The sequence below is a fragment of the Schistocerca nitens genome, chromosome 1 (genome assembly GCF_023898315.1).
Source record: "Schistocerca nitens isolate TAMUIC-IGC-003100 chromosome 1, iqSchNite1.1, whole genome shotgun sequence".
Taxonomy (NCBI): Eukaryota; Metazoa; Arthropoda; class Insecta; order Orthoptera; family Acrididae; genus Schistocerca; species Schistocerca nitens.
Window position 1 is genome coordinate 353,727,162 of NC_064614.1, and position 18,448 is coordinate 353,745,609.

The following is an 18,448-nucleotide window of genomic DNA, read 5'->3' on the forward strand; positions in this document are numbered from 1 at the left end:
GAGGAAAATTTTCATATTAATTCCACGTAAGTATGGCGAGTGACGAGTTAGTCGGTCCTGGACGTGACGTGAGCCGAGCAGTATCTGGGAGACTTTCTTTAAAAAGTAATGTGAATTGTTGTAAAAGCGGAAGCTTTCAGGCAATAATACAATTATTCGTAAATTAGGCGGTGTAAACCACGTACGGTTGTTCAACTACCAGGCGGCTAGATAATAAAGACTTTAATACACTGTGGCACTCTTATTTACTGTCGTCACTATCATGAATATCGCTCTGCGCCCTGGCTTAAGTAGTAATAACTCGGGCACTAAGATTCGTTGTCGCTTCCTTAATGAACTCTGAAGTTCGTGATTCGGACTCACCTTAGGTCGGATCGCTTTTTTCATAAAAAATGGGATTTTGAAATTCGACTTTTTACCACTATTATACTGGAATCCATTCGGACCGGAGCGCTCTCTTGTCATTGAACTTACACTAACGAAATTGCTTGATTGCAAATTATTGATACGAGGTAATATATGCAGGATGTGCGGCATGGGCTGGTCTTGTCGGTTACGGCCCTCCACGGCCGGTTGGGCCACACTACCTGCGCAGCCCAGCCCCAAGGCCAGCTGCGGGAGTCCAGCGTGGCACGGCTCTGACCTAGAAACTCGCTTAGCCGTCCAGGAATGAATGGCACGCCCTGCCCGGGGGGCTTCTCGTCGCCCATACTGTACCATGTGTCTGAAGGCCAAGAGCGTGCACGTGCCACGCGAGAGTTTTGTCTATGTACGTATTCTGCCCAGTTAAAACGGTAGAGGCTACTCGCAGTTTCTCGATAGTACCTGTTTCAAATGTTGCCAAAAGATAAAAAAAAAATTGCTCGAATGATTTAAGATGTATCAGGAATACATATGCAAACACTGTTGGGCGATTTCCTGACACCAAATCAAGACACCTATACAAATGTTGGCCTGAAGATCCATCAATTTGGGTTATTGGTAATGGAACACTTTTGAAAACTTCTGAAGTCCGACACTCATAACGAATGTTCAGATCCCCATCCGCTTCGACATATTGGCGTGAACTGTCGGGAACTTTCAACTGCCCGCAGACGCTTTCGAATAGTTTCGTAGACCTTGATGACATCTAGGTGAAGCGACTCTACCAAGGAGTGTTGGAATCATCTACAGTAGGGATGTTTACCTGAGCCAAATTGGAAGAAAAGTGTATTTGGGCTGCACATAATATAGTTAACACTAACGATAACAGCCGGCCGCTGGTGGCCGAGCGGTTCTGGCACTACAGTCTGGAACCGCGCGACCGCTACGGTCGCAGGTTCGAATCCTGCCTCGGGCATGGATGTGTGTGTTGTCCTTAGGTTAGTTAGGTTTAAGTAGTTCTAAGTTCTAGGGGACTTATGACCTCAGCAGTTGAGTCCCATAGTGCTCAGAGCCATTTGAACCATTTGAACTAACGATAACCACTGAGAAAGAGAGAGAACGGGGTAGACCAATGAGAGACTAGCATCGTATGGTGAGAGTTTCAAATTGAAAATATTCAGTTTATCATAACTTTATGTACACGGAATTTCATTGCTCTTTTTCCCGATCCCGTGATAGATACGATCTTCCTGGATTGCATTGATAGTTACTCTTTGGGCCGCATGCGGATCGCGGGTTGGACACCGCTGCTCTAAAGCATTTGCTGAATGCACCATGGGTAATATTTCAAAACATTGTGAAATGTGTAGGACATGAAATTTTTTCTTTCCTATCCGCCTGTCAAAATAACACTATTCATTGTATATCGAACAGTGAGACGGAAATGTATTTGAGCCTCCTCACACATGAGAAACTCTCTTCCTCTTATATGAACAATCAAGTTGTGTAGCTATTCCGATTGACTTCCATGTCGACAGCACGTGTAAGACATAGTGGAAGAACGCGTGAATGTTCCACATAGCCAAAATCCCAGCATACACATTAGTCTTAAACGGCTATTCTCTGAATTTTACCCGTAGGACTTTCCTCCGGCCTCAGATCTACTAGTGCATGCATGTACAGACGAAAGCGAAAGACATTTACGCCTTCGTTATGAGTTTCTGACTCGAGAACTTAGTTAAATGTCTTTTGATTAAAAAGCGAAATATTTCGAAAATGTGTTTATACGAGTTTCTTATCTTTTTATGTGAGGTTCCCACCCCAAAATTCAAGTGTTTGACACACGCCGTAAATCTGTTAAAATACTTATATGGCAGTTATGCACACTGTTTTCCTTGTATTAAAGCTTTTTCTGCACGCGGGTCGACATGCCGTAAACTACAAAGGACGTTGTTTATGTACCACTATGAGCGTACGAGAATATACTCCTTTCCTTCCCAGGCAGGTAAAGCTATGCGCCACGTCTGTTGTCTGCTCCCTCAGAAAGATCGGCGACTGTATTCGTTGATATGTCTTTACTATATAGACACTCTAGGCGTCGGATGGATGGCAGTACGCGGATTTCGTAGAAATCATTCGTAATTTCTTTCGCTTCTGTAGCCGCTGAAATTGAGGTACACTTATTTCAGTTGTATAAAGTCTTTGTGAAGCTTAAAAAACAGCGCATCCCTTTCAGAATCTTGACATTTCACACGATTCTTAGTAAGGATGAAGTTGTGAACCAAATGTGACTCCGATTTTCGCAGTTAGCTATTTGGTTTTTCCGTTCCAAACTTCTTTTACCACCAATCTATTCCAACAGGCTAGCTAAATGAGACATTTAGTACTAAAAATCATAAATTTCCCCATTTTATGTACTGTGTATGTACCAGCTCAAACTTAACTTGCTTATGCGGAAGTGTGTGTGTGGAGGGGGGGTGTGGTGGGGGGGGGGGCGGGGAAGGGGGGGGGGGTACAGCACTGGCATCACGCACCGAGATGTCTATTAAAGCCGTTTTTAATCATGAATATGCAAGAATCATCATTTCAGAGAGCTCTGTCGTAAAACAGACCTTTAATGGGTAGGATCGCATCTCTGGATATGAACTTACTGAATTAATTACTGTTTCGCTTGTTACTCGATAGTGCCTGAATACCATTCCGTGAATAATTCGTAACCTTGAGAATATCTAACGAGATGCTTAAGGCAAATTTTTCCTTGAATCTCTTGAATTCTATGTTGAAATTCGATTTTGAAATTAGGCTTACATTTTGTAAGCACAGAACAGAACCGTACAGGTTAGCTACAGAGCTGAAACTGAGCAAAGTTGTTCCCGAGGCATGTCGGTATACGACGCACGCACTCGTTGCGGTATGCGCGCGAGCTACTAGTGCTTACAACAAAACGGACCTTATTTAAAAAACACGCCTCGTATTTAAATTTCTCCACCTGTCTCACAAATGCTTTGTCATCGATGTGTACTTCAGATTTAGCATCACTATTCATCACCAGATACTCTTGTTTTTTAATTTTAGAATGATTGTATTAGGATGGCAATTATGGAAAAAAGTGTAAAAATCATCATGGAAACACATTTATTCTCCTGACAATGAAAGACATGAAATTTGGCACATATGTTTTCAACATAACAATTGAAGATGGGTGTGACAAACCACACACACCAATGTTTTCTACATTCTATGAAGTTTTCTGGGACACATATGTCTTAGTACTGCAAATTATTTACAAACCAGCAGATGTGTAGTAATGTTTCAGACTAATGTCTACGATAAATCGGACAACACGGAAACTTCAGATGTTCTTAGAATGGAGAAGATGGTGATTCGATCTGATTTTCGTGAAAAAAACGCACTGTGCCACCTTCAAACACACGCCGCCCCTTTTCTCACGCTCAATCTTATATACACTGAAGCGCCAAAGAAACTGGTATAGATATACTAATTCAAAAACAGAGATGTTGTTGTTGTTGTGGTCTTTAGTCCTGAGACTGGTTAGATGCAGCTCTCCATGCTACTCTATCCTGTGCAAGCTTCATCTCCCAGTACAGCCATAAAACGGCGCTGCCGTCGGCAACGCCTATATAAGGCGAAAAGTGTCTGGCGCAGTTGTTAGATCGATTACTGGTGCTACAATGACAGGTTATCAAGATTTAAGTGAGTTTGGACGTGGTGCTATAGTCGGCGCACGAGCGATGGAACACAAACATTTCCGAAGTACCGATGAAGTAGGTACCTTCCCGTACGACCATTTCACGAGTGCATCCTGAATATCAGGAATCCGGTAAAACATCAAATCTCCGACAACGCTGCGACCAGAAAAAGATCGCGCAATAACGGGACCAATGGCGAGTTAAGAGAATCATTGAACGTGACAGAAGTGCAACTCTTCTGCAGATTGCTATGCTGGGCCAGCGTGCGAACCATTTAACGAAACATCGTCGATATGAGCTTTCGGCTCCGAAAGCCCACTTTTGTTCACTTGACGATTGCACGACAAAAAGCTTTACGCCTCGCCTGGGCCCTCCTCTCCGGCAGTGCAATTTTGATTATTGGAAACATGTTGTCTGGTCGGACGAGTCTCGTTTCAAATTGTATCGAGAGGATGGACGTGTACGGGTATGGAGACAACCTCATGAATCCATGAACCCTGCATGTCAGCAGGGGCTGTTCAAGCTGGTGGAGGCTCTGTAATGGTGTGGGCGTGTGTAGTTGGATTGATATGTGACCCCTAATACGTCTAAATACAACTCTGACAGGTGATACGTACGTAAGCATCCTGTCTGATCACCTGCATCCATTCATGTCGATTGTGCATTCCGACGGACTTGGGCAGTTCCAACAGTACAATGCGACACTCCATACGTCCAGAATTGCCACAGAGTGGCTCCAGATACACGTTTCCGAGTTTAAACACTTCCACTAGCTACCACACTTCCCAGACACATTATTGAGCATATCTGGGATTAGCCGGCCGAAGTGGCCGTGCGGTTAAAGGCGCTGCAGTCTGGAACCGCAAGACCGCTACGGTCGCAGGTTCGAATCCTGCCTCGGGCATGGATGTTTGTGATGTCCTTAGGTTAGGTAGGTTTAACTAGTTCTAAGTTCTAGGGGACTAATGACCTCAGCAGTTGAGTCCCATAGTGCTCAGAGCCATTTGAACCATTTTTTATGTGGGATCCGGGGAACGTGCTGTGAAGAAGAGATCCCCACCACTTCGTTCTCTTATGGATTTATGGACAGCCCTGTAGGATTCATGGTGCCAGTCCCCTCCAGCACTACTTCAGACATTAGTAGAGTTCAGGCGACGTCGTGTTGCGGCACTTTTGCGTGCTCGCGGGGGCCCTACACGATATTAGGCAGGTGTACCAGTTTCTTTGGCTCTTTAGTGTATATCCGCCTCGGCTCATAGTACTTTTGTTTTTTCTTCAGGTTCCGAAAGCATCTCGCTACTTGCTGGCACTAGACAGATAAGAGGTATAGACGTCTGAAAATTGAAAAATACGTATGATTTTGGTGGAGCTTAATGAACCCCATCTACCACGAAAGGGTTAAAAGGCGCCCTTCCAAACAAACAGTTGTATAATTTACGCTGAAGTTATCTTATTTTTCTGATGACTGTTTTAGAAGGGCCCCCAATGACCCGTCACTTTGAAAGCGTGATTGCTGGCCCGCGGTTGCTCTTAGGATTCGGTGTTGTTTTTTCTGATCAACCGATTTTGTCACTGCATGTATACACACTGCAGAGCCATTTTCTGGAATAACTCTTCGCCCTAGTTACTGGTGCTTCATTTGTATGTGCGCTTCTTGGTTTGTGTGTGTGTGTGTGTGTGTGTGTGTGAAATGATCTAAACAGATTTAATTTTCCAGTCGGTTAATGAAAACTTGAGCATCTTCTTACTAAGCGTTATGCCTAATTTAAGATGATTGCGTGGGGAGCGCGTCACGTTATCGCTATTGCTATAGCACTGATATCGTAAGCGATATCCGTGCGTCTGAGCGCAAAGTTAATTGATGGCCGTGATAAGGGGAAATGATGTATCGCGTCGGCAGAGTGGGCAGCGGTTCGCCGCCTTGTGTAGCCCGCGCGCCCCGTGCCATCGATCGTGAACCGTTCACTCGGCTGGCTGGCGCTCCTCGCCACGACCTTTATTTTTAGGCGGTGCGCTCTGCAGCTCGAGGCACGCTGCCTATCATCGCGTGCTCTCTGCCTTGTGTAGGGCAGTCGGCCTACCTGTGGCTTTGGTATGGCTTCTGATCATGCAGATACCAGTAGGAGAGACTTGCACGTAAAATATTGTACACCACTAGCAGCCCCCTCCTCCTATTCCCAATATGATAAAAGAAGAGCGACGACATTGCTCTTCCGGACTCTCGAAAAGTCTCAGGCTTTATTGTACAGGTCGGTTTTGCAAGAGTATTTTTAATTACACACGTGCTAACAATGGAAAAATGAACAAGAATTTTGACTTGTTGATCGTCTCAGACAGTCATGCGTGGTATTTCTGCAACTGACAGTTTTGATTGCTACAGCAGCGCTTCCTGATGACATCGGATCTTGTTTGGTTTTGGTTCGGTAGGCTTCTTACTCTCTGTACACGCTGAAAAAGTGATGCATTATGTACCATAATTGGATGACCTGGAACTAAAATGGTCTGGACAGTTTTTTTTAAATAATATAGTTTCACGATTAATAACATACACAATCGTAGGTGATCTATGGAGCATTCCTCTCTGCAAGTATCTCCAGGTTGTGAAAATACTGGTGTAAAATTTTGATTTATAGACTGTTATTAATTAATTTTGTTTTATTGCGTTTTGTAATGGCCAACTTAGTTACAAACCATCCGGTAGTCATTGTGTTAATTTTCCACAAAAGATGTGTACTTCGCGTAATACGATAATTTTACAAAAAAATCCAAACTTTCAAAATCTGAGGCAAAAAAACAAGCGCTATAATAGATATTTTATGGTATTTGTTACCTCAGCTCTTCATTAAAAACTGATCTGTAAGCCAGCGTCACACATTGGGCATAGTCATTCTTAAAATGCAGGGTGTCTCAGAAGTCTTTCCTTCATTAGACATGTATAAGGCAGGAAATATGACATATCTTTTATGTTGAAGTGCAGATAACATATTCAAGTTTTTGTGTACTCACACACACCATTAATAAGTTTCGACGTGTGTAGCTTTCCCCGACGTGTCGGTTGACAATACCGTTCAAATGAAATGTGGCCTCATTTGAAAAAAGGACGCGTTTCATATAGTTATCATCTTCCTCAATCTCATCCTGCATTTCAACAGGAAAGTCCTAACGAGCGCTGAAATCTGTTGGTTCGAGGGACTGCACGCTCTGGATTTCGTACGCACGCAAAAGAAGTTGTTTTTGTAGGATGTGGTGCACTGATGTCTTCGTAATCTACAACCCACTTGAGTCTGCGAACTGTCTTCGTGAGACCTCAAAAGGCGTCTGTCTGAATTGTTTGCGCACTAGGTCCAGGCCTGCCTTTCCTAGGGAGATCACAGACGCTTCCTGTTCCCTTAAACTTAGCGGATCACATCTTGATGCCTTTAACATATGGCGGCTGTCTGTTATGCCGTCCGGAATTTTCTGTAAGCTGTTTTTGGTAGCTGTATCACCGTGTACCAGACGACACACTGGACATTCTCGTGGTTTGAGTACCTGTTGCTTACAAATACTGCCCTATCCATTGTTATTACGTCACGGTGAATTGTAACAAACAAAGTGACATTAAGTATGTATATATACACAAGAACTTGCATATGTTATACGCAATTCAAGATAAAAGTACTTGTCTGTTTGTCATATTTTGTGCCTTGTAAATGTTTGTAATCAGGGAAAGACATGTGGGAGACCCTAACTACTTCCTTTCGTCACATAATCAGCCCTTCATTACAATAAGCGGTCCACTTTATGAAATAGTTCGCAAATAATTACGCAAACTGCCAGCAGTACTAAAATTATGATCCTCTGTAACCTGCTCGCCGTAAGATTCTCCGTAGATTATTGCAGCCGCCTTCTGTAAGCTGTGTTTTGCACCTAGTCGGCCTGATAATTTTACAGCAAAAAGCAAGCGTGTTTGGCCTCGTTCTAATAATGTGCTCTGATGTGACCGGAAGCAGATTTCACAGTCGTTGACGGTCTGCTGAACACGTATGAACAGAAGAGCCCCCGATCCTGCAATAGTTTCCCCACATTTTCCAAAAGGAGCGGAGAGTGTCACAACTTACTACGTGGACCAGCGTTATGTTCTTCAGTTCCTGCCCTAGGTTTCTCGAAATTATTCTAAGACGCTGTGGTTGCAGATAACTCATGTTTGCTGCTATTAACACTCCGACTGGCTGAACTAGATCGATTTATTGTTTAGCAATTCGGACTTCGGCCTGTAAACAAGTCACCTCAATTTTGGGCACGGTCTATACTGTGTTTATTGAAACAACTCTTCAGACATAAGATTGCAGCTTCTTTAAATTTGTGGTTCCGTCTGTTACGAATGGAACGGACGATGGGTAACGAATCTGTTAACGTCAGTTCATTCACTTGCAAAAGTACCTACAAGTAACGTGAAGCCCAAAATTATCCTCTAAATCCCGTGATATTACAAAGGGCATACTCGTGTTCATTGTCACGCACTACGTATCTCGCTCTAAATCCTATAGCACAGCAAATTCTCTTCTTCAAAATATACTGTGTTTTATGCCGAACTGTTCGCGTTGTCATCCAACCTATCAGTTACTTAGTGCATATTTCCTGGAACTGAATAAATCTATATGCGAAAATGGTAAATTTCGAAAGTCGTTCCCTCCCATTGCTACTCGTAAAACGTCAGAAATACACATCATGTAAACGATGGCTAACGTGTTCATTAACTATGAAGGAGACAGTCTTGAAACTCTGGCGAGGGCCTCAGTAGACGATTGCCCCTGTGTTTGTGAACCTTATCAAAGTGCAGGGTAAGATAACAGATCCAGTACAAAAGGACAGATAGCCTTGTAACTCATTTGTTCATATGGTAGAACGACGTCCGTGTAATTGTAAAGAATGCCGACATTACTTGATTAACTCACTTTGGATATTTGAGAAATTGTGGGTGCCCCCGAGAAGACAACTAATTTGAGCGTGTTCGTGCTGAGCACACGATACTGTTACTAATCAACTTTACCTTCCTGTATGTAAGTATGGGAACGACACATCTAACGATATCTGCATTAGGAATTGAGTCCTCATCCCATTGTCGCAGCACTGTCATTAAGTTAAATGCCCGTGTAATTTGTGAACTGATGCAGATAATCGATTTTGTCCTTGAACGTCTTGCATGACACATAAGTTCATCTGAGGATAGCAGTATTCCCATTGGTAATGAGTGAAGTAGAACAGAATCGCTTAAACAGTAATTTGCAGTCATATGACGCGTTGATTGTATTTTAAGTTACCTAAATTGTTCTAGTCCAGCTCTACGTGGTACCTTTTCAAATCTGAATTGACGCTTACTCAACGACGGATAGTTTTATTTGTACTTAGTGCGAACAGTAATAATTTTTTTATAAGAATTCAGTCAGCAGCGTGTTTCTACACTTAACGTTTCCTGTTTTCCTCGTCCGCGATATATTCCAAGCAGCCTGGGAATTTATATTTAATTAGAAAAGTATCACTCCCAGTATACTTCTGATTGGTGCACGTGGAGAGTGTAACAGGTGGTGGAAGCATTACTGTAGCTCGTCGAAGCCTGCTAGTATGCGGGACAGGCGCTGCTCAGGCGATTGCGTGCCGCACTTCCCCTAACGGGGCCCAGAACAGCCTGTTGACGCACGCTACGAGGCAGCGCGCCTTTTACCGACAATTTATTCGTAATGTTGTCGTCGATAAGGTCTGTGCACGTAACGCGGTCCGTCACTTGTTGCTTGTCCACTTGAGGCAACACGTCACGGGGCCAGTGTGCTTTGCAGTCATTCACAAATTTACGTTTATTCTTTGATCTTGCGACTCCGTTGGCCAAGTCAGTGCGCAGAAGTCTAATACAATGCCGAGAGAGAAAAAAAATACGCCTCATTCAACATGTTTTAAAGTGACGTGGGATCATCAGTATTTCGTAATTAGAATGATCGATTTTGTGTTGAAGAATACGAATGTCACATGGAATACTCGCTCAACAAATGAGTATCGCATACGCACACAACTCCATCAGTTCAAACAGTTTCGAGACTAGATAAATAAATAAATAAATAAAAACAGAACAGTAGGTAAGGTGGTGCTTTTAATTCTTCGCTTGTTCTTCATAGTCTGCCCCTCACTTCAGTACAAAGCACAGAACGTTCACAAAACCAGGTATAACTGTCATAAAAAGTAATTCTTTTGGTTGTTCAACTCTCTTGTCATATTGGCTTAAATGCTGATTATGTCGTCAGAGTCTTGTGAATTTCTGCTCTGTGTCGTTTTGTGGTAGGTTCTTATTGATACAATCTCGTCGCATGTGATGATTTTTTTCTATAAATTAATTGTCCGATATGTCATTATAATGCAGCTTAGTAATTTGGAGGTAATCTACATAACATGGGCAATCCTTATTAAAATAACTGTAAGGAAACTTTGATGTTTCTAAAACTTTCATGTATCTTACGTGTACTTCTATTTTTTCTGCAGTACAGATTTTCATAATAGAGCTTGTGAAATTATTATTTATGAATGCAGATAAATTTGTTCTATGTAATTAATTTCCATGTTTTCTTTGTTTCAGAACTGCCCGCCGAAGAGGGTAAGTACTACACCCATCAGATCACTTCACGTAGAATATAATTTACTGAGCACAGTTGGATAGAAGCCGTATCTTTTACTTGTCGGGAAACGCATTAGACTCTGGCGCGTAGGATTAGTACCATTGGCGCTTACTCAAAAGAGCGAAAATGCCGTTCACTTTCCGAAACCAAGCTTGCAGCATAGACAGAGCATCTTAAACATTTATGGAATGAAGGGAAACTTACCTAAGGCAGATCCTTCTGTTCGAAGTAGTCATTATACAATATAACGTTGCTTCTGTTATGAAGAATCAATAATTAATTCACAACCGAAGGCCTTCTATTACGGGAACGCCAAATCACAGTTTGTGACAAAGATTGCATGTTTTGTGACATTACGCATGGACTGTGTTGACTAGTTTGTGATGCTTGAACTGACGATGAATTGTGAGAATTACAGTCTTAATGCTCAATTGTACTAGGGGTTGTGTTGCAATGGGAACGGTGTGGGTGCAGCCGCGCATCTATACATAAACAGAACAGCTCTGGGGCAGCACATGACAACAACGTCTTTCATTCCTGTTCGTCAATTCTTAATCTGACCAATGTGATTAGTGACGATTATAGTGACGACGTAAGTTCTTCTTGGTGTTGTACCGCGTCATTATAATTAAAATATTTTGTAAAAGCTATTAAACCAATGTTTCGAATGTATTAAATGGCGTTCCTCAGAACAAGACTCGTTTTGGAGGAAAGAAAGGCCCCCAATTCATTGCAGATTATCAGTCTCAGTGCATCATAGTTTTGAAACTTCATTGGCCCTAGAATAGTCTAGCCATGGCGTAAGGCAGAGGGTAAGAAAGACACTATCCAGTTTGTCAGCGATTGGCGACAATGTGCAGATCAGCGCTTGTCATCTGGTGGTTTTTCTTCTTAGTGTGCGGTAAATGCATTGACAGTCCCTCTACAGCCGGTTGTGTAAGCTGTCGCATCTGCGCCCAGGTGTTTCACAAATATGATGCATTGACTGATTCTCTGCAGTAGAGGCACATTTCCTCCTCCAAAACAAATGACGCGGTATATATATGAAGCGCTTTCAAGTAGGTGATTATTTATCTCGTGTAATAGGTATCAGCAACAAAAGGTAGCGATTAACGAGTACATAAAGGTCTGTGAATCCTAAAGCTCCAAACTGAAAACGGCGTATCAGAATGCGAGAAATACTATCGACCGACACTCTTGTAAATGCACTGTATTAAATGATTGACGAACATAGTGAAACAAAATCTAAATTCAGTTTTAAAGATCAATTGTGTTCGACAAATTACACTGGTGTTCAAAACTTTCAGATGAAAGTAACTCACACATGATGTACGACTGCCAAGTAAGATACCTCGACGAAACTTCGACCATATATAGAAAGAACTGCCACAGGATTTACATAAGGTAACTGAAAGGAATACCCAATGAGGCGAACAGAAATTACACTTGGTCTCAAGAACAATAATTACACTGAAGCCACTGCGATTTAGATAGTCCCTGCAACATTACATTAGACGGGACGTGGTTCATAATAGGGCGTGTGGCCACTACCAGAAGGCAATGCCTGCTCTGCGATGTGCTCCCATGCTGGCCACAATGTTGGTAAAGAGTTGTGGGAGGACCTACCATTACTCCAACAGCGTGGTTGACAGTTGCTGGATGACAGTCGGTGCACGTGGCTGTCTCCCCAACGCATCCCACAAATACTCGATGGGATTTAAGTCGGTGAAACGGACAGGCCAATCCGTTCGCTGAATATCCTTTCGTTCCAAGAGCTCCACCACATTCACAGTTCGATGCGGTCGCGAATTGTCATTCATAAAAATAAATTCAGGGCTGAATGCACCACTGAAAAGACGCACATGGAGGAGTGAAGTGCGACAATGACGACGACCAGTGAATGAATGTACCGTGTTCAAAGATGTGGAAGGCTGTACACCCATGCGACATTATGCTTTCCTCTTTCCCCCCACCCCTCCTTCCAGAACACACACACACACACACACACACAGAGACACACACACGCACACGCACACGATCATGTCCAATAATTTCGTAAGTGCATTACATGTTCCCACCTCTCGTCATATGAGGATACGTAATGCATACAGGAATATTATCGAACATGGACCAAAGTAGAGAGGCATAAAGTTACGTGTGCTTACTGACCTCCAAATCTTTGAAAACGATATACTCACTGGTCAATGTTATTGCGACACTTTACTATTTCTCCGTGTGAAGTTCTTCGGGGGTGCAGTCGGCCCTGACTTTATTTTTATTGATAGCAATGCGTGACGGCATCGAATACGCAGGGGTGCGGGAGCTCTTGGAACGAAATGACATTCAGCGAATAGATTGGCGTGCCCATTCCACCGACTTCAACCCTATCGAGCGCGTGTGGGATGCGTTGGGGAGACGTAATTCAGCGCGTCCACATGCACCGACGACCATCCAGCATTTGTCAACCATATTGGTGGATTGGAACGCCCTACAAGAACTCCTTACTAACCTTGTGGCCAGCATATGTGCACTAGCGGAGCGTGCACTGTTGTCTGTAGTGGTTTCACTCCATATTAAGAACCAAGTTTCGTCCGCAGCTCGTGGTCGTGCGGTAGCGTTCTCTCTTCCCACGCCCGGGTTCCCGGGTTCGATTCCCGGCGGGGTCAGGGATTTTCTCTGCCTCGTGGTGACTGGGTGTTGTGTGATGTCCTTAGGTTAGTTAGGTTTAAGTAGTTCTAAGTTCTAGGGGACTGATGACCATAGCTGTTAAGTCCCATAGTGCTCAGAGCCATTTGAACCATTTTTGAAAACCAAGTTCCGCTTTTTATAATGTCCAGGGTATCGTCATAAATCACGGTGGCTTCATTGTAATATTGTCTGTGAATAAGTGTGTCATTTCTGATCGTCTTATTGCATATTCCTTTCACTTACCTACTGTACTGTAGCACTTCTTTGTATGTGTGTTCAAGTTCCATCAATCTCTGCTACTTGGCAGCAACACGTCATGCGAAAGTTACTTTCGTCCTTAAGTTTTGCACACCAGTGTATTTAATAAAAGAACCTGAAGCTCCTATTAAATGCAACTGATCTTTATGATTAACATTGCCATTATGTGCGATAACACTAGCGCGACTTAGTTTTCATAGAACAAAACCCTTCACCTACTGCTGCATATTAATCTCCAGTTGACGAATAAGGAACCAATCTTCAGTTTCAAGAAAATTGTCTATTTTCGTAAAACAAGTTCCACAAAATAATGAGCTGAACTCTCAATAGCTGACAAGGTAGCCAACAGGAATGGTTTTGTCGGAAGAAAAGTGAAAAAAACTCAGCAGGCCAACCAGTAAGACGTCGGCAAGCGTTGGACGGGAGTGGCTGTTGGCAACGCAGTCCCTGCTCGTAACTCCGGTGGCCCTGGACGATCTCCAGCGCTAACGTCACTCCTGCTGCTTTTACGCCGCACTCACTACTATAGCCCTGAGATCGGCCGACCCTGAGCTTGCTGAGGATTAGATATCGACCATGTAGTCCTGTTGTTTTACGTGATCACTACCGGTTTAGATAAAATATATGTATATATCGTTGAAAACTTACCCAAAAGGACTCGCTAACAAGGGGACGGTACGAATTTCCCTACCCGATTTGATTCACAGTGACTGTGTGTAGGGTACGACGAGAACTTCGCAAGTAAACAAGAATTCGCAACTCTCAAACGTTTTCGAGAAAATAGTTTGAAAATGTTTGGCGTGCTGTGTGCTTTGTATGGTCTCTGGTTGCCGCAGCCTAGCAGCGTTTTACGTCATAAACTCGATGTCTCTGAATCGAATCTCCTTGCCGGTATTTCTTTTATTCTCACTGTGTAAGTAATCAATATTTAATGCTTATTATTTTTTATAATATTTATCCTGAAAAAGAGAACTTTTCGTAAAGAAATTGTAAATAAAGGATACACGACAGCATTCAATCAAATCATTATAGTAATTTATTTTTTATTGTTGTATCTATACTTGTACCCATTACAACGTGTAGCCCATGGACCATTGCACGAATCAGGATGATACTGATTATTGAAACATGAGGCACAATAATTATTTCGACATGCAGCACATGTAATCAAAGCCAAATCTTTGTATGTGGATGGTTTTTTCACTGTTCCATTGCAAAAAAAAGCAAGCTTCTTGTTTACAGTGGGAAACTGCTTTCAATTTTTGAGGAAGTCCGATTTATCAGGGCAAAGAGTATGAAATTAATAAATGAACGCATAATAGGGCGCTGCAGTCTGGAACCGCAAGACCGCTACGGTCGCAGGTTCGAATCCTGCCTCGGGCATGGATGTTTGTGATGTCCTTAGGTTAGTTAGGTTTAACTAGTTCTAAGTTCTAGGGGACTAATGACCTCAGAAGTTGAGTCCCATAGTGCTCAGAGCCATTTGAACCATTTTGCTGAAAGAAAAGTGGCCGCTTTGCTTGATTCTTAGGTATACGTGGATTGTTAAAGGATGTTTATTATTGTGCATATTTTCTGTTCGCTTTCAGCGCTGGCTTAAATGTGCATTGTCTTAAAGGCGAGTCCATGCATAAATACTATTGCTTAGTTTTCAATAGTAACGCCCTTGACGCGAAGAACAGCAAACGTACAACGGAATTTATGTTGTGTAGATGCCCAACTATCTCTTATGTCCCTACTAATTCATTTAACAAATGGGTGCAACTAATTTTCTTCGTGAGTTTACATATGAAAAAATGCCGTAGCGGTTCAAATAATGACTTCTGAGAAATAAATATCAAGTTAAATTCATTATTTATATTTGGGCATTGTGTTAACCTACAGCTGTTAACATTTTTTTGTACTATGATTTCAAATAGCAAAACGTGCATTACCGTGTACAGAGTACATGTAATTGCTTTCAGATTAAAGAAGACATTGTGAGAAGTTTTATTGTGAAGAACTAAGAGTAAAGTTAAACGTAGTTGTATGCTAACAATTTGCGATAAAATGCGCCATATGAAAATAGCAGCTTGCGATAAATGGTGCCTGGAGAAACTTTTTTTGCGTTCAGGTTTAAAGTAACCAAAAATGTGTTGACGTGGCGTAGAGAATGTTTGAGGATACTTACGCATTGTAGACTGTGGTGGCTTATATACCGACGAAGCGACCTTGACGTATGGCCGGCGCCTGGGAAAGAGCATGTCGAAAACTTCGAAACTGATCGGCAGTTCGCATACTACCGTCATGCTCAAAAAATGGTTCAAATGGCTCTGAGCACTACGGGACTTAACATCTATGGTCATCAGTCCCCTAGAACTAAGAACTACTTAAACCTAACTAACCTAAGGACAGCACACAACACCCAGTCATCCGTCATGCTCACATTTGTTCAGTGGTGGAAGGACAGTGAAACCACAAGTACCCCACATTGTGTTGGACGTCCAGACTCATCACAGAATGCGGAGGTCGGAGGTTTCTCCGCTCTTTAAAGCAAGACAGGCGGCCATCTGTTGCAGGTTTGACGGCAGAGTACATGCTGGTGGAGGCATAAATTTTAGAAGCACACTATTCAGCTCATGCTCTGATAGCGATGGAAAAAACCGACTGGTTAAAATCGATACCAATATTTCAGTTATAAATAACTAGTATTTTCTGTATTTTTTGATCTCGGCTACAACAGGTGTTTATTTTTTACTAATAACCTAGTAAAAAACGAAATATCAATTAGCCATCAGTACTAAAATTTTTCGTTTTTCAATAAACTGTTTAGGAGTAATTTTTATTCGTAAAGTTTGCATTGGTTGGAATATTGCGTTACTGGGAAAAGCGAGCAGCGATATTTTAATAACAATGCCGACAGAAACGAGCAACAAACATATGATGTAAGAATGGGTACAGCATTGCTGACACAGTAATGTCCCTGGTGTGTCGTGGCTTAAGGTACGCGTGTAAGGACAGTGTGCAAGGCTTGCTCTCACTTGGCCTATATGGTAGTTTCTCGCTGTCGTCGCGGAATATCGTTCTATTGAAGAATGGTACCAACCCCAATCTGGAAATATTTTTACATAGTGACGTAGCAGTGAAGTACAGTGCTCCATTTCCTTTAAAAGAGTAAAGACTTGTCTTCCATTTTAATTAAATAATAGAAGATGAAGGAAATTGAGGTAACAACAATAAATTAAAAACTTGACAATTCATTCATAGAGTACAATACAAATAGAAAGTGGCTGATCTGCTGCCTATGTCTATAAAGCACTCCGTCTTCAGGCCACGAGTGGCCTACCGGGACCATACGACCGCCGTGTCATCCTCCGACGAGGATGCGGATAGGAGGGGCGTGGGGTCAGTACACCGCTCTCCCGGTAGTTATGATTGTATTCTTGACCGAAGCCGCTACTATTCGGTCGAGTAGCTCCTCAATTGGCATCACGAGGCTGAGTGCACCCCGAAAAATGGCAACAGCGCATGGCGGCTGGATGGTCACCCATCCAAGTGCCGGCCACGCCCAACAGCGCTTAACTTCGGTGATCTCACGGGAACCGATGTATCCACTGCGGCAAGGCCGTTGCCTTTATGTCTATATAACATGCCTTTATCTGCTTGTAGCTCTTGAAAACGGACAAATTAACACGAAAAACGGAGTTCTTAGACACCCGTTAGCGCTGACTATTCGTAATGCTCAAATTGGAACACGAGTTTTGAACTAAGTTTCGAAAGATGGGACTAAGTAATAGAATACTGGCGTGTGTGTTTTTTAAGTGTCCGACCACATTACATTTCGTGAAAAACAACGAACGTTGTACGAACAAAGTTTTTTTTCTATTTGCCTAATTAATTTACTATTTTGATCGTGTGTTTCCTGAAATTGAGTATTCCAATCTTTGTTAGATTTCTACGTTCACTGCAGGAAGTAAAAGAAATAAACAACCGAAAATCGGTTTTTCAGAAACAGGTTATTTAGGGCAGTGTTAACAGGTTAAACTAGCTTGAAAAAAAAGTTTGTTTCCGTGATAACCGCCGTCCCTAGGCTCCGGAGCATACGACCCTCGCATGTTCTCATGTCAATTATGATGGCAGGGGGCATGGGATCGTGGAGATTGGACACTGGATCAGTGTATACCTGTCACTTGGTCGGATGACTCACGTTTGTTACTGCACCAGGCCGACGTTCATGTCCGCATGCGCTGTCATTCACGCCAACGACTGTTCGAAACGCCATGGGTAAAGGCCGTGGGGGGGGGGGGGGGCGTATTATACTACGAGTGACAGTCACCTGGTCTTCCATGGCACCTGTGGTAGTAATTGAAGGCACTGTGACAGCTGTGGACTAAGTTCACATTATTGACGACCACCTGCATCCTTTCATGATTCGTCAGACCTGGGTATCGTCAAGAGTGCTCCGTGGAAGGGTGATAGTACCGCTCTTGTTATCTGTATACATAAATGGTCTAACGGTGGGGTGAGCAGCACTCTGTTTGCTGATGTGTCTGTAGTCTGCAGGGAAGTCTCGTCGGTGTGTGGCTGTAGGATGATACAGAATGATGTAGACAAATTTTCCATTTGAGGGGGGAAGAAACGCGTAACTTTCTAATACAGTTTTGGTGGTGTACTCCTTGACAAATTCACGACGATTAAATATCGAGGAGTGACGTTGCAAAGCGACAAGAAATGGATCTAGCACGTTAGATCGATACTAGGGAAGGCGAGTGGTAATTTCGGTGTATTGGGAAAATTTTGGCACAG

General features: G+C 42.8%; 1 protein-coding gene across 5 annotated transcripts in view; it reads left to right on the forward strand.

Annotated features, from left to right (window-relative positions):
• LOC126248773 (calcium-transporting ATPase sarcoplasmic/endoplasmic reticulum type) overlaps positions 1-18,448 on the forward strand; it is a 91,752-nt gene that overhangs the window by 17,744 nt on the left and 55,560 nt on the right. For all 5 annotated transcript variants that reach the window (XR_007545539.1, XM_049950159.1, XM_049950167.1 and 2 more), the window contains exon 3: positions 10,678-10,695. Coding sequence is in view for 4 of the 5 variants with exons in the window: in XM_049950159.1 (XP_049806116.1) it covers positions 10,678-10,695 (18 nt within the window). In the remaining variant the exon portion in view is untranslated. The remainder of the gene's footprint in view (positions 1-10,677; positions 10,696-18,448) is intronic.